At 33.5% G+C, this 22,361-nt stretch overlaps 2 protein-coding genes across 3 annotated transcripts in view; both read left to right on the top strand.

Moving 5' to 3' along the window:
* The first annotated feature begins 2,160 nt into the window (after positions 1–2,160).
* LOC128239768 (transcription initiation factor TFIID subunit 5-like) overlaps positions 2,161–22,361 on the top strand; it is a 60,416-nt gene continuing 40,215 nt past the window's right edge. The window contains exons 1-18 of one of the 2 annotated variants that reach the window (XM_052956189.1): positions 2,161–2,286; positions 3,108–3,220; positions 3,960–4,038; positions 4,897–4,975; positions 5,791–5,914; positions 6,515–6,633; positions 7,017–7,198; positions 12,513–12,604; positions 12,930–13,049; positions 14,494–14,639; positions 15,168–15,305; positions 15,756–15,837; positions 16,546–16,657; positions 18,020–18,133; positions 18,612–18,666; positions 19,244–19,366; positions 20,250–20,346; positions 21,690–22,340. In XM_052956189.1, coding sequence (XP_052812149.1) covers positions 2,164–2,286; positions 3,108–3,220; positions 3,960–4,038; positions 4,897–4,975; positions 5,791–5,914; positions 6,515–6,633; positions 7,017–7,198; positions 12,513–12,604; positions 12,930–13,049; positions 14,494–14,639; positions 15,168–15,305; positions 15,756–15,837; positions 16,546–16,657; positions 18,020–18,133; positions 18,612–18,666; positions 19,244–19,366; positions 20,250–20,346; positions 21,690–21,807 — 2,016 coding nt within the window. In that variant the 5' untranslated portion in view covers positions 2,161–2,163 and the 3' untranslated portion in view covers positions 21,808–22,340. Of the gene's footprint in view, positions 2,287–3,107; positions 3,221–3,959; positions 4,039–4,896; positions 4,976–5,790; positions 5,915–6,514; positions 6,634–7,016; positions 7,199–12,512; positions 12,605–12,929; positions 13,050–14,493; positions 14,640–15,167; positions 15,306–15,755; positions 15,838–16,545; positions 16,658–18,019; positions 18,134–18,611; positions 18,667–19,243; positions 19,367–20,249; positions 20,347–21,689; positions 22,341–22,361 lie in introns of those variants that run through there. The other variant, XM_052956190.1, reaches the window with a different exon arrangement.
* On the top strand, positions 8,247–11,661 carry LOC128239770 (major facilitator superfamily domain-containing protein 3-like). Its single transcript, XM_052956191.1, has 4 exons — positions 8,247–9,280; positions 9,875–10,022; positions 10,484–10,608; positions 11,055–11,661. Exons 1-4 carry the CDS (start codon positions 8,527–8,529, stop codon positions 11,375–11,377), a joined length of 1,350 nt encoding a protein of 449 aa, XP_052812151.1. The 5' UTR covers positions 8,247–8,526; the 3' UTR covers positions 11,378–11,661.

Raw genomic sequence — 22,361 nt, 5'->3', positions numbered from 1 at the left:
TAACTTTGCATTTAAACGCACTGAAAATTCAATTAGTTTGTGAAATGTATCTAGTCAGCTGAAAACAATTTCTATTCTTTCCCGTCAAGATAACAATCGTATCAATAGGAATAATATTGGTTGACTTTCGAGTGTTTTCTTACATTGGCTACTAAACAAATACTCGTTTAATGTAGTAAATTAAGTTTCATGGCAAAATGAAGAGATTAAGAGGGCTTTCAGACTATCTCGTACAAGATTATATTTCTGTTATTTGACACTCGATTCACCGATAAAGCATTTGAAAACAATGTCTCATAAGAAATTCATGTATATTGAAAGTTTAGATAATCTACATCTACAATATTGAATATAAATCGAGCAACAGATGAATGTTCACAAATAATCGCATTGTAAGATTCCCTGTTTATCATTTGCAGCCTCAATTTCCAAAAGAATAGACAACACTGGCACATAGGTTTCAACAATCACGTTTTATTAAAAACATTCACACAAACATTTTTCTTCGAAAATACTTGAAATCTGTACATTTTTCAGATTTCTCGTCGTTATTTCGACTCGGACGTAAAATGATTGATTTTGGAATCTGTCAAGGTTCACACATTATACTGGCAACATTTCTCCCGTATAATTATTGCAAATTCTTTCTCTAAACATAAACCCCTCTTATATGATGCGAATAATTACGGGGTCAACATGCAACCCAAGTTCACATAGGATAATATCAGAACTCTTACAGTAAATAACGTGAAAAGAACAGAACATAACAGAAGAGACATTTTATTCAGACTTGTACAATGCACATCGTCTACATATATATGCATACATTTTTCATATGTCATGTCATGTTCAGATACGTGCTACGGTAACGATATGACGGAGTCTGACATGTACATGTATGCATATATCATTTTGTAATGGTGATGCGTTTCAGTTTAAAGTCGCCTCAGCTGCTCAGAACGCAAATTAGCCCGTCTGAGCTGACAATCTGACTTCAGAGACTACCGATAGCTGATAAGCTCTGCTTGCACAAATACATGAATCACGTGACGAGAAAATGCTTACTTAACACTTCTAGCTGTCCCATAGTCGATCTAAACGTTACCACATGCAGTGTCTAACTGAGGGCTCAAAATCAATTTGGCACCTACATGTACTCATTAAACGTATTTGGTTGAAGTGCACTCAGATATCACAATTATTCAGAGCCACAATTTTGGCTGTTTATCACGTACTTTAATGGAACATAATACAAACATTTATCATGATTTCACCACAATAGTTCCACAACGAAGCAAAGCGAATTATCCTCGTATTATAATCCTAGAGGATATTTAGTTGTTATAGACACAAAAAAATGGCTCTGAAGCATACATTCTGGTGTCCGAGAAAATGTCGGGCTTAGGGCTCTGTTTCTGCTGGCCAGTGCCTGTAATTTGATATACGTATTGGTAATCACATTTTACACACTATGGGAGGAAAAATATGTTTTGCTACAATAAAAACTTATTATACAAAAAATAATAATCATAATACACTGTATGGATGACCAATGATTTGGAGATACTGTGAGCGCAACTTCGGACCGTAACTTGGGACGTGCTTCCAGCCCCTCCTACAGAAGCGAAATTTTAATATGTCTAGTTTACATGAGATCAGGTTTTTTTTGAAATTGTGAATTTTATGACAGTATATAACAGATGTTGACCTTAATTATTATCACTTGGACAGTTTCATATATTTAGATTGATAAGCGCTGCCTACTCACATCACGTATAGGTACATCAGGAGCAATATTTCTACCACATAAATGATAAAAAAATGATACAGTGCTTTCACATTAAACTATGCTTACACTTATTAAAGTGTTTCAAAACTTTTTTTTTTGCGCTTTTAAATTATTGAAATCACTACACTAAATCATAGTATAGATGGTCATTTTTTGGGCTAGATATGTAGAAAAGGTCTGTTTTATTACACTAATTGTTAAGAACGTGTGTATTCATATTGAGGCATGTAATGTCATACCATAAACATTTCATACCGATCGAGAGGCAGTCGTAAATATATGTTTACGTGTTTTGGAAATCCGTTGCGAACTTTAGCTTCTTGACAGATTGGTTCCCAGCTTGTAAGTAGAAGATAAGTGTAAAGCAAAGGACAATGGCGTCCCTACCACAATTGTCGGGTCAGAATGTTCAAATTAAGGCCGAAGGAATGACAGGCGTCTCTGACAAGCAGACCTTGGCTGCAGTCCTTCAATTCCTAAAGAAGCATAATCTCAAGGTTTGTAAAGGCTTTGCAGTTGCAGTGAGAAAATCAAATGTCATACGTTTTCGCGACTACCGGGTATTTGATCACTCATTTATGTCATTTAATGAGATTTGATCATTTAAAGATGATTTTTCTGTGTATATTTATATAAGTCACGCACCAATTTGGTCAATTTGGTCAATAGAATTGAGGGCTAAATGCAATAATGATGTACCTTCTTTTTTTTCTTTACTCATGAAAAAATCAAATTCATAGGCTTGAAAAAATCTGAAGGACGATACAGTTTTGTCATTCAAAATTACAACAAATTACTTGGAGGCCCCTAAGAGAGTCGCAAGCTGCAAGGTCAAACACAAATAGATACATTGCTCACACTGTTACTATTAGTCTATTTATTTAAAACAAGCACTGTTTTATTAGGCAATTTTCACAACCAGTATTAAGTTGTGTTAGTTATGGCAAAAAAATATATTTTTTCCAAATTTTGCAATAAAAAATTCTGGCAATTTGGATGCATACATGAGAACTTGTATACATTCATAATCAAGTTCACCATTCTTTGAGTCTAGATTTTGTTGATCAAACAATTGCCTATCTCTATGATTTTAAAAGGGATTATGCTATGTCTGTGCACAAAATATTGCAAATACAGATGTTGAACATTTTTTATTATTATTTAGCTTTAATTGTTGTATTATTTATATTATATCCTTTGTAATTATTTACCAGGAAATTCCCAATTTTGCCTAAAACAAAATGAAAATTCCCAATCAATCGGGTATTGATCATATTCCCAAAATATCCTCCAAGAACCAGACATGATTATGTTGTAGGGAACAGAAGAGCTGCTGAAGAAAGAGACGGGTATAAAAGACACAGATGTTGCTCCTGAATCATCGGCACAGACTGCTTCAGAAGTTTCACATGCGCTCGCTGCCTACAAAAGGTGATCATTTATATTGAGTTAATCTATATTCCTTCAATTTGCGTTTTACTATTTAATATGACAATATTTCAAACTATCAATTAACTTACCTTTTAGATGATATAAACTAAAGATATTTTGAGATCAGTCCTTCAGTTGTAATAATTTCCTTCACCTTCCCTGCATTTTGTTATAAACTTATTGTTGAAAATATACTGTTTCTGGAAACAGAATGAATACCCTGATACTAACAATCCACTAAAAGACTGGTACTTTTGATTATTGTGACAAAGAATTTGGAAATAAAATAATGTTATTGTAATTTGTTGGTTAATGTATTTTAGACATGTTTCAATCTCTTCTACATCACAGTTAAAAATAAATAAATCATTATCATTCAAAGAAACGAACACTTTCTCACTTACACGTTATATCTATATATTGAGATGAAACACAGTGATTCTACACCTTTTGAGTCAAAGGAGGACAACAAATAATAAAACAAGTATCACAATAAAGAGATGAAATAGTTACATATTACAACCACGATTTTAATAGAAATATGTTTTATCAGTTAATAAGTGGTTCTAAAATCATAGATTCATCTGAAATTCCAGACACAAAATGTGTTGCTGAGAAGTATTTTAAGCCTCTGAAAAGCCCAAAACTATTTTTGGCCTTCAAATTACAGTGGATTAAAATGAATAATATGTATTCATCTCTTACATATAATAATAATATATATATACATCTCTTTCAGTGATGACGATCCATCTCTTTATGATGAAGACTACATTAACTTCAAATCATTCATTGAGTCTTGTTTGGATGTGCATAAGGTTAGTACCCTGTTGTATTACTTTACCCATATAATTAGTAAAACGGCTAAAATATGAATACTTTTGGTTACGGTTACCCAGCCCTACCTACGAATAAGGTGCTGAACCTATTGTTTAACTTTGAAAAGACAGCTATTAAAATTAATAAAAGAAATTTTTAATGTGTGTTTTAATTTGTAGTTTATACATCTTTAAAGCTTTATACAGAAGATAACTTAAATGCCATGCCCCAATGATGACAGTAACTTTCTTATATAAAGCCTTATATTAATAAAAAAGAAGCCTACCTACTCTGACTGTCTTTGACCATAACCAAACCATAATTGTTTTGGCCAAACTGTAAGCTGTTTTTTACTTTTGAATGAAATAATTTCTGTACATGTGCATGAACATTCGTACAAAAACCTAGAAAAAAGTAAAGTAATAAATAAATTATTATTTGAAGCTGTTTTAATTTGAAGCAGATATAAAGGCAACTTACACTTTTATTTACATCATGGGCTTTGGATTTTTCAAGTGCTTTGTGTAAGAATGTCATAGTGTGGTTGCTAAAAAAAAAAACAAAACAGAAAGGCTTCAAATCAATGCATTTGGAATGAACTGTTCAATACTTGTTTCCAACACCATAAACTACATGCTGTATATCTTATATTCTTTGCAGTAATACCTGTCACCAAAGCAATTACTGCAACTTGTGGAAATCATTTGGCAAGGTTTTTATGTTAACCCATTAGGCAATGCAACCATGTGCTTTTATTTATTGATAAAATACAATCCTGGCGACTAGTCAAATTAGATAGTTAATTAACAATCAACGTTCATTGTATACTTTATTATTTTGTTTGTCTTATATTTAAGGTGGAGCTGATGACAATCCTATATCCAGTGTTCGTTCACATGTATCTGGAGTTGGTCTACAATGGACATGAGCACCATGGTAAATTAATGTAGTGTGAATACTTCTATTTCAAGCATGTTTTTGTGTTTTTAAAATAAGATTATTTGTTCTGCTCTTCATTTTATAAAAGTGGATATTAGTAAATACATTTTATTATGAAGAGAATAATATCCTACAGAGGTCTTGTGCAAAGCAATTCAAGTTTGTCTTAAAAACTTTGGTACATAAAAAATATTTATAGGATATAACATTTAATTCAAAGATTTATTGAATTAATTTAAGAACATTTCTAAAGCCTTTGGAGATCTTGATAAATTTTACGTCACAAGTTTCATAAAATTTTGTATTAAATGGCAACAACTGTAAGATACTTAATGAAAAATCCCAATTAAATTGGTGTTTATTTGAAAATTGTTCGTCATTCATAGCATGACGTCATTTTAACCTGAAGTCTACATTACTTTTGTTAGACAAAATAGAAGCATTGAAATATAAAATTGATGTTTTCACTGTAGTGAAAATAACAGGAGTGTCAATAACATGATATTTTACGGTAAAGTATGAAAGAAATTAAAGTATTATTCCTAGTATCCTTCAAATAGATATTAATAATATAATCTTCAGGCTAGAAGAATTTTTTTTTTGCCATTCCTGTGTCCAGGCGGCATTTGGGGGTATTCGTCACTCCTGTGACAGCTCTAGTTTTTTTTTGCCAGACATCATGACACCATGAGTGAACAACTAAAAGCACCGTTAATGTAAATATGTAATCAATTGTGCAGAATTTGTCAATTTCTCTTTACATTCAAAGGTCAAATAACTATTTTTAAAGCTTTAAATCGTTCTATTTTCAGCAAAGAAGTTTTTCCTGAAGTACTCCTTGGACCAGGAGCCCTACTACGCTGAAGATCTGAACAAGCTCTCCACAGTTACCAAGCCTGAACATATGAAGGGCAGTCAGATTATGGAAAACTTTAAGTAAGCATTATGCGTAGTAATATTAAAATGATGGCTTTGATTTGATTTGTTAGGGCTGTCTTTTCATTTAAAAGACCATTTTGACCTCATTTCTCTTTTTTTTCAATTCAGTATTTCCTCCAATCTTTTTACCAAAATTAGTCCTCCCTCTAAAGTTCTTAAATTTGCCACTGATTTAATTATACAATGTGAAATGAATGATAAAAACAATACAGACAAGTCAAAATATAACTTAGTGCATTGATCTGTAAAATTAAAAACATTCACATTTATCTGCCACCATAAAAATAGTCTGTATACATTTACTTTTGGTGATAGTTACTCATTGGAATTAGACTTTTGAATGAACAAGCCCGAATTCTTACACTGGTGTTTGGCATAAAGATTTGTAAAAAAGTCTATATAAAATCTGAATTTGAGCAAGCCCAGAAAGCATTTTATCAGTGCAGTGTTTGTGTTAATTTCAATAATTGTTTTTTTTAGTGTGATTAAAATTTGTCCTAAAGATCAAGCATATTTGAGTTGAAAATGTGAGGAACCTTATACACCAATCTTAAACATTTCTTTATGATGATAATGTGATTATAACTCGTCTTACAGATCGAGCAAGTTTGTGTTAAAGATGTCTCGAGACTCGTACACCCATCTGAAACGTTTTCTTCAAGAGAAACACATGAACGTTCTCCTGAACATCATACAAGAGCACCTGTTTATTGATGGTAAGTGTTTTGTGGTTGATCTCAATAAAAAGAGGTTGCGTAACACTACTGATAATTCTATTTCTGTAGTAACTCATGCGACTTCACATAAAAAGTGCTTGCGATATCCTGTATTTACATGAACTGGTATGCTCACTGACTCTCCAATCAATCATTATCTGTTGGACTCATTTCTGTCACCTTGCACGAACCTACCCATACCTGTATGACGTATATCGACTTCACGCTATAAACATGTACAATGTTCAGCTTTTAAAAAATGCAAAACAATTTCTATTCTTTGAAAATATTTGCTGAAATTTACCTGTTTCTTGTAGTATTCCATTGGGTGCTGGACACAATTAGTCCTTTTTGCAAAATGTATTGATTATATACATTTGTAGTATTTGATGGCGTACCGCGAACCAAGCATCAGATTGACATGACTAGTGGTGGTCTGCTTGGGGAGGCCGCGAGAGATGCCAACAAGACTAAGATTCTACACGGTCTATTGAAGGAGCCTGACATTAACATCCCTGTGGACGATGATGATGATGGGGGTGGGGACGGTGAAGATAAACCTAAGGTGAGATTGGAGATGTTTTAATTTAGTTTAATACTTTTCACATACCTTTTTAAGATAGAAAAACCATCATCTATTATCTGTCCAATTAACAAAGCTGGCATTTACCATTTACTATTTAAAAGAACAATGTTTTCCATTATTTAAGTACCTGTAGCATAAACAAACAAATTACATACAGTTGACATGAACATTTTCAACTATGCAATTGTTTACAATGCCATCATATCAGGGCTGTCAAGTCTCAAATGAACCTAAGAGTGAGAAAAAATTCTAGGGGTTTTTGGGAAAATATATTTGATTCCTAGATAAATTGTCTGCGTTGTGCCCTGGGGTGTTTTCTACAACAGTTTCAGTCAATCATTATACAAAAAAATTCAATAAAATTTGCTACTAGCACTAGCAGACAATGCCATGATGTTAACATTGACATCAGGTAGTGATTATTATACATATGTTAGTATATGTTTATACTTACACTTGTTCCCTCGGCTTACATTAGGTCAGACACAACTATTACACAAACAATAATTTTACCAATTTATTTATAAAACTATATTTATTTTTATCAATTTTTAATTGAAATGCGTGACAAAGTACATAGTCAGCGTTAGACTGTGATTTCATTGCCCAAAACCTGAGACTCACAGCAAAATCGTGCCACTTGACAGGTATGACATATCAATTACACAAGATATACAGATACCAGTATGTACAAAAAGGTCACTAAGTTTTTTTTCATTTCCACTGACGTTTGTATCCAAGATACAATCTTTTATACGTGCTCTGTTGTCTTTTAATACTGCGCCAGATTGCACCGATTTAAGTTATTAATGATACAGGGTCATCTAAACCAGGAAAATGGCAGCTTTATTCCCGTCATAAAAAAGTAAACATAACATTAAACCATAAGCAAGCTGGCAGTGACCTTATTAATTTCCATTGTTGACTTGTTTTTAGGTTATCAAATTCTATTTATGCGCAGTACTTCAGTACAGTAGTTAACTCATTGGCAGTACATTTAGTTGTGTGTAACCTTTATTTTGTAAAGGGGGAACAACTGTAAATGCAAAATGAATAGTACATTAGAGTGACATTTTCTTTGTAAATTTAGTTTTGTGTAACCTTTATTTTGTAAAGGGGAACAACTGTAAATGGAAAATGAACAGTAGATTAGAGTGACATTTTCTTTGTATACATGATGTGTTATTTATCAAACTAAATGATCCATCATTTTAACTGTCACACAGTGTTTAAAAGTTTTGAAATGATGATTTGAAGGTAGTTTTATCTGAACAAAAGACTGAGACATTTTTAAGGGATAGTTAAAAATGATTTCAAGAAATATATCATATTTTGCATTCTTGTACTTTTTGCAAGGATTGCCTTATGGTTTACAGTCAAGATTTTTACCGCTTTACTTAAGAACTCATGGAATGTCATTATCAAATATTTCATTCTTTAAACTGCTTCTCATACCATGGATGTTAAAAGCACTGTGGGCGCCATTTGTCGACAAATATGGAACAAAGAAGAAATGGTTATCGTACAGTATGTTCGGACTATTTACGACTTGTTTATTAGGAATATTTTCAACACCTAATCATTTGTATGGATTAGCCCTGGTTCTATTTCTGTTTAATTTTCTAACCGCCACTCAAGATATCGCTGTCGATGGATTAGCTGTACAAATTTTAGCGACTTCTGAACTTGCCGCAGGGAATATTGCTCAGGTTGTGTGGTATAAAATTGGTGCAGTTTTTAGTGGTGGACTTTTAATTTGGCTGACAGAGACATTTAAACTGCGTTGGGGAACTATTTTCTTGAACGTAGGAATATTTTACTTTTGTGCCTTTGTGTTCGTAACAAAAGTAGTACCCTCTGTGAAATTTAGTCAACTTGAGATGGAAATAATGCCAGGCAAAAATGAAGAAAACCAAGAAGAAAATATTCCTACATCAAAGCAAGAAAAAGGAACTTCAAAGCCAAGAAATGAGAGACATTGGTTACTAGAACACTTTAAAGCTGTGTTCAGCTCAAAAGAAACGAGATGGACTCTTGGATATGTTTTGATTTACAAATTAGGTAAGTTTGTCTTAAAAAATATTCTATGACATAGTAAAAGAAGTTGACTGTTGTGCTCTTGTTATTAGCTGTTATTGGGTCATTCTGTAAAAGAAATAAGATAAAAAAAAGTCACAGGATAATGGGTGCTAAGGCTTAGAGGACTCAACTTGTATATATATACTTGGACTAATAACAATCCTACTCCGAGATATATACATGTAGAGAATTCCATTTGGTTAATGAAATGTTTAAAATATAACATGCTTATAGTTTCTGATTTATAACTTACTTTAATCGCTGTTACATGTAATTGTGTCAATTAATTATAAAAGTAATTTTCTGAAATTTATGTAACATACATTTTTTAAGTTTCAGTCCAAGATGTTATGACAATTTATTAATTATATATGTAGTTGTGTCAATTAATTATAAAGGTTATTTTCTGAAATTTATGTAAATACATTCATTTAAGTTTCAGTCCAAGATGTTATGCCAATGTTATTAATTATATATGTAGTTGCGTCCATTAATTTAATAAAAGTAAATTTTTAAACTTAATGTACATTTATTGTTTCAAGTTTCAGTTCAAGATGTTTTTAATTATTTTTCCAGGAGAGCAGGGGTCATTGTCAATGGTACCATTATTCCTGGTGGATCATGGAAATTCAGCTTCGACCGTGGAGTTCTGGACTGGCATAGTAGGACAGGCCACATCTATATTTGGCTCGTTACTTGGTGGTTGGCTGGTCTCGTGGTTTAAGTAAGTATAGTTAATTAATTATGGTTGTGGAATGGTTTGATAAAGATCAAGTTTTTTGTCAGTAACAGAAACAATTGTGAGCTTAATTTTCATTTTTAAATTCTAACAATTATTAAGGGAAAAATGGAGTGATGAAATATCGTTAAAAATTAACTGCTAATGTACAAATATATGCACATGTATTGGGAAATGAAATAATATTTTCTAGGTTGCTTATGCATTGAACTTCTCTTTTTTAATTTGGTTTGAATTAAAATTACAATAAAAAGGCATTTCAGTGGTCAAGAAAAGCACATATGAGAAAAATATTTGGAATTAAAGATGAAAAGTTTATATTTCTCAAATTAAAATGATAAGAACAACTTACAAGGCCAAACCGTAATGTAACATTAAAGCTTCTTGATTTAATATGATATTTTCTTGATTTGGTTTAAATCTTCAATGCATCTTTTTGTTTTCAGAATAAGTCCATACAGAGCCATTCTTGGATTTTCATTGGTCAGAATTCTCTGGCTACTACTGTTGAGTGCTACCATTATCTCATGGCCAGTGGGAGATGTTCATGGCGAAAATAAACTCATGTTTGGTATGTTTGGTTTACTCTTATTAGGTTGAGCCAGATTAAAGTTGTCAAATCTTTATACATTTCAAAAGTACTTGGTACTCTATAAGATTTTAAGATTTTCCCCCATTATTGATTCTCTTATTCAAAAATAGAAAAATACAAAGAATAGCATGAACATGATTTGTATATTTTGAGAAAATTAAACATGGACTATTTATTAGGCTTGCCTTATTGTCTAAAATAGACCGGTATATATCTGGTTTGAATATAGTTGACCTTGTTAAATAGATTTTTTTCCAAAATGTCCAGACAAAAAAAATGGTAAATGATTATGAAATTAACATTAATATCATGCCTGTATTTTTTTGTTCTAGCAGATTATTTTCAGAAAGAAAGTAAACTGTATAAAACAACCATCATCATTTTTACTATATCAACATAATCATACCTATTTCATACTATTGCAGGAATCGTGGTGCTACTAATGTGTACCATGTTGCTAGGCAGTGGAGTCGTCACAACAACGACCTTCACCTTGATGATGTACTGTTCACAAAGGTCACCAAGTGCAATTCAGGCCAGCCATTACACTACCATGGCAACCGCAGAAGTCCTGGGCAAACTGACTTTCTCCGTTCTGATTGGTTCATTTGCTGACACATTTGGATACTCTTTGGCTTTTCTGTTGTTTGTTATATTGGCTGTTTTGGTCTTGCCTGTTTTAATGAATTGTCCATTGAGTTTGAGAGAAATGTTGAACAATACTGGAAATAAAAGCAATAGAAAATGATACTGATCTTGATTATTGAGTTCATTTACTAGTGAGATGTAAAATGAAAATAAGATGCATGTTTGTTAATGAGTGACAGTTAAAACTCTTTAAAATACATGGTTCGTCCGTGCTGCACATCTTGTCAGCCCCATGTAATAGTAAAATAGAACATGAATGTACAAAGGTTACAACTTACGGTGAAGGTGTAAGATCCCCATTACTTTGAGTCTACCATTTTCTACACTACAGTCATTAATTTTGCATGAATGTGTTGGCCAAGTTTTGACCAAATTCCTCTTTTCCCTGACATGGAAACTGTCTGAGCTGAAGCATGTACATTCTTTGTACTTGCATATAACATTAAGTAATTGTTATCCTAGAAAAGTGATCACTACCTTTTTACACTTGATTTTTTGTGAGTCCATTTATATCCTAAATTTAGTCGCCATCATGAAAAAACATCATTCTATACTTTTGATGTGACATCGTACATGAATAGCATTAAAAATTGTATGCAATATAAAGATACTTTTTATATGATATAAACAGAATATTACATATAGGGTCATGCAAAACGTAAACTTATTAACTAAAATTTTTCAATTAAAGAAATAATTTCCATATTGAATGACCACCTATGTAATGGTCCTTTTCACAGATACTGATTATTCGCACTGAAATTGCTACAAAGAATATCCATTTCTGAATAGTTTGAATAGCAATATCATTTTTTTGTTAATCGGGAGCTGAACTATCCATACAAAACTTCACATTGGAAGATAGGCAATGGGCGGTATCTGCAAAAAAGGCCTTAATCCTCTTTATATGGAGAATTGTATACCATTTGAATACTGAGTGTTGTTGCTATTAATAATGCCATTCTGTTACATATCACCAGGAACCTATTACTAAGGACGTTTGTAAAACATCCATACATGAACGTTTGCGCTTGTTGTATTTCAGCTGGCTTATTGAATTACAAAAAGAATGGCATGGTGACAAACAAAACTCTCGGAAGAGTTGAAACTGACCTCCCGGAGTCGTTGTTTAAGTTGTTGATTGAGCTGCTACAATGCTTTGTTAAACTGTTTGCGGAGCATGTTTTGCTAAGTTGTTTGCAAGCAGTTATTTAAACAATACTTTGTGTTTTTAGAAAAAGAAGCAGAAAAAAGATCCATTGCTTACAAAGAAATCAAAGAATGACCCAAACGCACCAGCTACAAACCGGATACCCATGCCAGAACTGTGAGTAAAAATAGTTTGAATCTTATTTATGCACAATGATCTTAAACTTATAACTTTAAACAAATAATCCTTAATCTGAAATCAAAAGTAAAGTTTATCACTGTAATGTTTTAGTCTCTGTGATGGAGAAAAGAAAGAGGCCAAATCTTACTGTCTACACCTTTCATATTAAATGATATATCACAGTTTCTGGTGTGCCCATGTTTCAGGAAGACCCATGAGAAGTTAGAGAAAGTGCATGCGTACAGAGAACCCCATAAAAGGGTCAAGATGGGGCCCAAACTCCTACCATATATAGCTTGCATAATGTTTGCCCATATTTCAGGAAGGACCAAGACAAGCTAGAGCGAGTGAATGCCTACAGAGAGGCCCTTAAGAGGGTCAAGATGGGGCCCACCTCCCTGCCATCCATCTGCTTCTATACCTTCCATAATGCAATACAGGGGTAGGTGTAGTGATAAACTTCATTTCTTCAGCATGATTTTCATAATATTATCCTTTGCATTCATGTGATATTTATCCTCTACTCAATAACAGATTCACTGTTTGAATTTGAAATGTTAAAAAATTAATGTATTTAAATATTTCATCTGTTTTTTTTTGTAAGAAATTTTTTATGCATTGTCATGGCCTTTGTGCACCAGTCAATTGTAACCATGGCCCCCCAGGTCCAGGGAATAGCGGGGACTTTGACTTTCGGCCCACCCAAGCCCGGGTAAAATCTCTGCCCTGCAGGGATGAACTGCTGGTAAAATCCCCGCCAAATGCCCCAGCACACCAGGTACCCTAGGTAAGGCCCAATCCCTGCTATATATGGTGTGCACTGTTGGGCCACTTGGAAGATAAAAACACAGACCATTTCCCCGGCTATCCCCGGTATACCCCTAGACCTGGAGGGGGCCACGGTTACAATTGACTGGTGCATTGTGTCATTGTCACTGTTGTTTCACAAAAAGTTACATTGACCATAACTCGAAATCTGTTCAAGATATCTACATGAGACTTGATACAAATGTTGCTAGAGACAATATGCAAGGCCAATAACTGTGGCTGTAATAATTCTAGAGTGAAGGGGCAAGTCAAGAATAACACATACACAAATCTTTGGCATTAACTTCGCGTCACTCTAGTTTTGTATCAGGAGGTACAATTAGTTTTAAATAACTCTTTCCTCAGGCATTTTAAGTGTTAAATTTTAAAACAGCAATGCAGTAGAAGAATCCTTGTACTACTATATGCACCAAGCCAAGAATGATGCATTCTGGTACATTAATATTTTTCAACCTAGATTCTAAAGTAGTGATGATGTTTGCAAGTATATTACACTTAGATTTTTCACATTGTAAGGATTTTTCCAAAAAGCATGATTCCAGGTACAAACATTAATAAATAACATTGATACCAGATTAATATGATTAATTCTACAGTTCAGGATTAATCAGGGAATCAGGATTTAAAACTACTACTTGGCATAACATTTTTGAACGAGCCTTGCTGTATAAAACCCAGAATTTGAGCAAGCCAGGAAAGCATTTTATAAATGCAGTGCTTGCAAACTGGTGAAAATTTCGACCACTGAGCTACTGTACAGTTGTAAGAGTTTTCTTTGATTGAACATTTGCATAAAAACAGTAGAAAGTACCTGGAAATGAATGTTAACGAATTGGGAAACAATTTCAAAAGGTGATTAAGCCCATTTACCCTGCTTTAGGCAAAATCCCTCTGGCTATTTTACAGGATTTATAATTATCAGCTGTTAGAACCCCTGTTTATATGTACATATTTCCTTGACTATAAGACTCTTAACATCCACATCTGTTCTCTCATATTGAAGAAATATTCTTGGCGTCTATCTTTGCATTTTGAATGTATTATTTTTATAATTACAGAATCACTGGTATAGACATATCGGAAGACTCCAGCCTGATGTGTACATGTTTCGGTGACTCGAACATCAAAATCTGGTCCCTCACTCCGAACAAACTGCGCGTCATGAAACAAATGGACGAGCTGGAACTCATTGACAAAGATGCTGGTAAGTGTTTGTGACAATGATATCTTTACATGCTATATTGTCTGTTATTGAGAGAAAAAGTTGAGATATTGTAAAAACCTTTGTATTTATGATGAAACTGTGACAAGGGTAACTGTTGTTTAGCTAAAGTAAGATGTATAACGCAAATTTTCCAGCCAATAATAGGATAAACCAAGTTCTACTGGACCTTTATGCAATTTTCATTCAGCTGTCTTTCACCAATTGGTTTGGAGCATGTTAAGGGATTAAGGATCTGGTAATGTATGGATTATTTGAAGGAAATGTAAGTTGTTTTATGATCTAAATCAGATTAAGAAGTGTTAAGAATTCATATGAAACTTGGTAGAATGCATGTACATCTAGCAAGTACTATCAATTTGGCCTAACTGTTGACAAGTCACACTCTGTAGCTCTGTGTTGAATTGAAGCATCTTGCCAGATAAATCTTACCATTAGCGGCATTGTTATAATATCATTTTAATTGCCCGATATATCATGGATATCATTTATCATTATTATCCTATACAGATGATGTCTTAGAACGCATGATGGATGAAAGGACTGCTGAAGACTGTAAAATGCTGACAGGTCACAGTGGCCCAGTGTTTAACACCAGCTTCTCTCCTGATAAAAGCAGCCTCACATCATGTTCTGAGGATGGCACCGGTAATTACAATTTTCGAAGAAAAAAATAGAAATGTTTTCATATGCATTGAATATCAAACATGTATTTGTTATTATCATTGCTCCTCACATTGCGTGCGGCGCCACAATTCCAAAAGCCACCAGGAAAAGTCATTTATTTAAAAATAATTCAACAAATATGTATACTGAACGATAACTCAAACCAAATGTAAGGCGTTGGTAATGTGATTTTTTTTTTTTTTTTTTTTTATATATTTTTTATATTAATCCCAAAATATCGTTATTTTGATATTCCTGACATTTTCGGATTAAGGGTGTTTAAATGTAAACGAATTATTTCTATATATAAATTACTGTAAGAACATGTAACAAGTATTATGTCTGAATAATTCTGAAGTGTAAAATCAGTGAATAAAAGCTTTTTCCTTATTTGGCTTCTGTTTGTCACACATGAATGACTTAATGTTTCAGTTCGTCTCTGGAGTCTCCATACATGGACCAATCTTGTATCCTATAAAGGCCATAATACCCCTGTCTGGGATGTGAAATTTAGGTGAGAGTCAAACATCATGGCTTCCTTTATGCAGAACCCCATGGGCATAGGCATTTTCATACATAACATGTACCGGTACTCTAAGAAGGTAATTAGTTGAAACTAGGTTTTGGAAACAGCGGGATGCTGCAAAAAGAGACAGGGTGCTTAAAAGGGTGAAAAAGGCACATCGTTCCATTGTATCAGAACTTTGTTAGAAATGTAAGTGATTTAAGTAGTTTTAGGTTTTGACTGCCAGATATATTAAGTTTGTATCTATTTTATAATTATGAAATAAGCCTTTAAATAAAACAAAGAAGAAAATTTTAATTACCTAACAAGTTCAATTCTCTGAAGGCAGAAGGGTGCACATGCTTGTCCCCAAGTGGGCAAAAGGGTGATACCAACAATGGACAGAGTGCAGCACCTTTCTATCAATCTTTATCTAAAACCCAAGTTGAAATAAGGTGTACTCATATACCAATATCTCTTTTGGCTTATGAAGAAAACTGTAGTAATGTATCATAATGTTTAATCATGTCAGTAAATTGTTCTGTGTGTTAGAGTTTTCTATTGCTGACATACTGTCAGAACATTTACGATTCTTATTTAGCTAGTCATTCATCCTCACATGCTTTATACCATGTCAGGACCATTTCGAAGGTAAAATACTTAGGTTATTTATCAGACCTCATGGCCACTGGACAATTGTCCTTTTACCAATTTCAGCCCCCATGGTCACTATTTTGTGTCCGGTGGTCATGACAGGGTGGCCAGACTATGGACAACAGACCACTACCAGCCTGTGAGGATATTCGCTGGACATTACGCTGATGTTGATGTAAGTAGCTCTGTATTTGAAAAAATAATTTAAGGGTGACATATCATTGTCTTCATTTTTGCTTAGTATTGAAAATTATTTGAACTTCATTAGAATAATAAGTTGAGGTGAATTAGATTTTGTGTACAAGTTTAGATACCAAAGTGAGGCTTCAGTGTAGATATTAAAGGCCCATTAGCAGATGTTTTGATGTAATGAAAAACAAAACTTTTCTGATATTTTTTAAATCATATGATTAGCTTAGAATGAAATTAATTCATAAATGGAATGGTAAAAAACAAATCAGAAAATAAAATCGAATGAAATGAAAATTTTTTTCTGCTGACAGCATGATTCGAACCCGGTTACTCTAGATCTAAAGTCAGGGAACATAATATGCATAATACCACTGTAGATACAACTAGATGGTTGTATGAACATTTTAAATTGTGGTGTAATTTGTCAACATTGAAACAAACAAGTTGTCAACATTTGAATGATGCTTATTGTGATTGTTAAGGTTATTGGAACATTTAAAACAAAGCCATCATTTCATCGATAGTTGTAACCGTCAGGTAGTAGGGTAATGGGAGGCTTTCAAGGTGCTAGTTATTTTTATGCCCCCGAAGGTGGGCATATTATTTTTTTTTATTTATGAATATAAACAAATATACTTGCCAGATCAGAAGGTGTTGCTTTAATGATGGTTATGGCTGGGAAGGAATTATATCTCATTATGCCCCCACAAAGTGGCGGCATATAGGGTTGCCCTTGTCGGAAACAATCTTCGGGACGTACGTACGTACAGACAGACAGACGTACGTACGTCCCGAAGATTGTTTCCGATCTAATTCTTGAAAACCGTTTGTCCAATCCTCACCAAACTTTAAACACATGTTTGTGACCATAATATCTTGATCAAGTTCGATAGTCATGGAAATCGCTTTAGTCATTTAGGAGTTACGGCCCTTTTTTGCCAAAAATACTTCAAGAATATATGTTTCCAATCTAATTCTTGAAAAGTATGTGTCCAATCCTCACCAAACTTTACATACATGATTGTGACCATAATATCTTGATCAAGTTCGATAGCCATGGAAATCGCTTTTGTCATTTAGGAGTTACGGCCCTTTATTTTTTTATTTTCAGTTACATTCATTGGTATAAAAAGTAAAGAAATAAAAGAAGGATTGAGGTGTCATAAGACAATCCTAAACGATTTTTTTTTGTGTATTCTTACTGAAGTGTGTGTAGCTGCACCTGAATGGAAACTTTGGTCCTACATTTTAGTAATCACACCTTCAAGATTTGTTCAATGTTTCCAATAGGTCCTGTGTTTGGTCAATCCTGTTTAAAGGTGTAAAATGTCATCTCCTATTTCAGTGCGTACAGTTTCATCCGAATGGAAACTACGTTGCCACAGGTTCCAGTGATCGTGCTGTCAGGATTTTTGATGTGCTGAACGGGTCCTGTGTTAGGACACTTACCGGTCATAAGGTAAGAATCCCCTATGATAATTTGTTTGCTTTATTTATGAGGCATTCATAATTGACCTTGAATTGGACACCATAAGCTGATGATTTTTTATGTCCAAAACCCAGGTCCTTAACTCAATGCCAAGGTCACTGTGTTCCTAGAACTTTGTCAGGTTTGCTATGTACACCTTTAATACCGGCAATGGTGGTTCATGGCAGTTCTATAACTTTATTACTGTGGTCAAAGTGTTTGTTGAGTTATGCCCCTTTCTCAACTGAAATTGAAAATATACATTCTTGTTTCAGCTGAACATTTCTACATTGATGTTTCAGGGTGCAAAATTCTACATTAATGTTTCGTTGTGCAAAACTATACATTTATGTTTTAGGGTGCAAATATTTTCATTAATGTTTCACGGTGCAAAATTCTACATCAAGATTTCAGGGTACAAAATTCTTCTTTTATGCTACAAGGATCAAACTTTTACATTTTTTTTCAGGGTGCAATACACAGCCTATGTTTCTCCCCAGATGGAAAATATCTAGCTTCAACAGGTATGTTTGTATTTCACCATATATGTACTTAATCAGAAGAATACAAGGTGATTTGACACCACTTACTGACAAACTCAAACTATTGGACATATCTTTAGTTGACTGAAATTTATCTTCATTCAAAGAAAAAAAGTTGTATTGCCAAAGCCTCAACATTGTTGTCTTCAACGGCATGTAAAACCCTGGACAATTACTAAAAAAGCATTTCAAAATATTCAGCTGAAACTTGGTAAACATGTTGCTAGAGGCAATACACACATGTCAGCTAGGCCCATAACTCTGACCTTTAATAATTGCTTAGTTATAACCGTTATATTAATGTGGTATGCTCTGTGGCGCGCTTGGTTCATCCGACACTTATTTTAATAGAAAGAGACAAAATTATAATGCAATCACTGTGCATGATACACAATCTCTTTTGAAAGATGTTTTTCAAGTTATAAGTAAGTAGATATCAAATTAGACATTCATGCTTTGTTTCTATAATTTGTTATTGAAATGTTTTACATTAATGCATGTCATTTGGAATATGTGCTGAGAATTCACTATATTTGAAGTGTTTGCTATTTGTTGACAGGTCTGGATGCTACCATATGCCTTTGGGACATTTCTAATGGGAATATGTTGGCACAAATGAGAGAGCATACAAACACAGTGTATTCTCTGTGTTTTAGTAGATGTGGTTCAGTTCTGGCTTCAGGTAAGTGTCCTTTATGTATGGAACATTTCTAATAGGATTTATGCAAGCACAAATATGAGACCATTCTAACACAGTGTATTCCCTGTGTTATGGTAGATGTGGTTCAGTACTGGCTTCAGGTAAGCTATATGGAACAATTCTAATGGTATTTATGCTAGCCCAAATAAGAGACCATACCAACACAGTGTATTCCCTGTGTTTTGTTAAATACAGGATCAGGTAAGCTTTTAAACATGGGAATTTCTATTGCAAACATGGTAACCCAAATGAGAGACTATTCAAATACATTGTATTCTCTGTGCTTAAGCTTATGTGGCTCTGTACTTGCATCAGGTAAGCTTACTTAATACATGGGTATTTCTTATGTTACATTATGACCATACCTACACTGTATTCCCTGTAGTATAGCAAATGTGGTTTAGTTCTGGTTTCAAATAAGCTTTTAATATAAGACATTGATTTCTAACAGTTTTTAGAAACAGTGTATTCACTGTGCTTTAGCTGTTGTGGTTCAGTTTTGGCCTCAGGTAAGATTCCATTGTATACGGGACATTTTTTTAACAGGATTTAGATTCAGTGTATACACTGTGCTTTAGCTGTTGTGGTTCAGTTTTGGCCTCAGGTAAGATTCCATAATATATGGGACATTTCTGGTTCAATACTGGTTTCAGGTAACCTATATTTAGGATTTTGTCTATCCTACAGAACTACAGACAAATACATGATTAAAACTATGATGATTGGATTGCTTTAACAACCTTTTTTTCTATGAAATTCTAGATTTCCCATTTTATTCCAATAAAAGACTAAAATATTATTAAATAATTCTGAAATCAATTCTGTCTAATAAATGGTAGTATTCAAATGCATGTCATTTTTCCAGGGGGTCTTGACAACACGGTGAAACTGTGGGACGTCACAAAAGTCATCAAGGAAACAGATAAGGACATGGATGCCAGCATACCTAGTTCATTGTCTGTGTGAGTATATAAACATACTTGAAAATATACATCATTTGGTAACAATTCTTTTTTCATATGTAAATCTAATATAAAATATATTTCATCGCATTTCAGCCTGTCTTGTTTTCAAAGTTACTATAAATGTTTGTAAAACAATTTAGCGTTTTGTCACCCTTGCGCAATAACTCAATAATTTCAAATAGAAATTGAAGCAGATAATGATTTCTTGCATTAATGTTATGATTATGAGGTGTTCAAGCAGGGAGCAATGGTGGTGGTTATAGAGGATACTTGTTTCTTTCAGTTTAAGATAAGCAATATATATCACATGGTGAACACAAAATTTAATTGGAAAATCACCTGAAACTTCATCCAAATGAAATGTTATACTGGAAATGAAATTGAATGACGTCATTGCATTTTCTTTCTGACATTGTATGCGTTTATGTTACCATTTTTACAATGAAATTGGTAAAATCTGAGAAAACAGTGATATTTTTTTTTTCAATAAACTGACAATTTCAAACGTTGACTTTATTGAGACATAATCCACTGTTATATTTTGATAAACCACTGGAAAGCATGAAATAAAACTACTCTAATCCACAATTGACAGTTGATCGATTTAATTTTGATGAACATCAAAAGACCACTTACTAGAATTGGATGAATCATGTGAAGGAACTGCTCAATTCAAACTGGCAGCAGAATATAACTTGACTTCAAACCACTTAGTAATGTTGATACTGACTATTCTGGTTTGGGCAGAAGAACGTCCAGTACGACCAGTATGTTGTCCGATCAATAACATTTGAAGCATTTGTTCAATCAAATTTGGTCAGAATGTGTATTGGCATAATATCTCGGACAAGTTTGTTAACCTCAAGATTTTTCACCCTTTCATAATTGAAATAACCTAAAATCAAATATTGTCCTTTAAATATAACTTCAGAAGCCATTGTCCATATCAGAATGTGTATAGGCATAATGTTCAATAGCCAGGGATATTGTTCGAGTCACTCAAGCGTAAACAACCTTCAATAATAGAAATTACCTAAAATCGGTCTTGTCCGTCAGTAACTTAAAAAGCTTGAGTACGATCATCAGTAACTTTAGACAATATGTTAAGGTGCACAGTATCTTTGTCAGGTTTGATAACCAACCACATTGTCTTAGTCTCTCAAGAGTTATGACCCTCTAATTAGCACAAGCTGAATATACAGTATCAACTTATCTAAATTGGCTAAAATACAACCAATTAGCACCAGAATTGATGTCCTAAAAATAGGACAGGTGTATTTTGTGACAGTTGGTGCTCTTGTTTGTTATATAAAAGTAAAACTTTCTATCTTTCATTTCAGGAATGAATCTCCCAATCTCCTCATAGGATCGTTTGCAACAAAGGCCACCCCAGTTCTCAACATTCATTTTACACGAAAAAACCTGCTGCTGGCAGCTGGACCCATGAAAGTATCATGAAACTTGGCATACACATAACCATATAATGGTTTTAAAAGACTCAAGTGACAGTTCAAGTGTTGGTTTAGTGCCGAACTCGATGTGGTAAAATAAGAGCCACATGTGCTTTTAAAAATACTTGTTTTGTTGAAAGTTTAAGATCATAAACCCATACTCGTACATAACAAGTGAAATTCAGTGCATATTCTACCAGAACTAGTTGAGTTTTATTTTTTGTTATGGATTATCAGTTTTACAAGAATTGACAACCACTTGTGATGCTCTTGTTGAGAAAATAGGGTGTGATTTCCAGCATGTTACAACATTACTATAGACATGCGTTCATGATCATGTTACTATTATAACTATTGTCATGTTGCTTCAAACTGGGAAATAAGATGCATTCAAGATACCAAGTGGGAATGAAACTTTTATTTTGACAGCTGTAATGTCTGATTATGTATTGGTACATGTTGTGCAAGTCTTAATAAATTATATGTGGATATTAATATATGTGATTTTTATGTATGTATTATTTTTCCTAATGCAAACATACTCATAAAGACAGTGATGTA

This window comes from Mya arenaria, chromosome 7, assembly GCF_026914265.1.
Source record: "Mya arenaria isolate MELC-2E11 chromosome 7, ASM2691426v1".
In the NCBI taxonomy this organism is placed as follows: domain Eukaryota; kingdom Metazoa; phylum Mollusca; class Bivalvia; order Myida; family Myidae; genus Mya; species Mya arenaria.
This window is presented reverse-complemented; position numbering and strand designations above follow the sequence as displayed.

Coding starts and splice junctions, on each gene's coding strand:
- LOC128239770 (XM_052956191.1), top strand. CDS start 8,527: ATGATTTCAAGAAATATATCATATTTTGCATTCTTGTACTTTTTGCAA. Junction 9,281..9,874: donor TGTTTTGATTTACAAATTAG/GTAAGTTTGTCT, acceptor TTATTTTTCCAG/GAGAGCAGGGGTCATTGTCA. Junction 10,609..11,054: donor CGAAAATAAACTCATGTTTG/GTATGTTTGGTT, acceptor ATACTATTGCAG/GAATCGTGGTGCTACTAATG.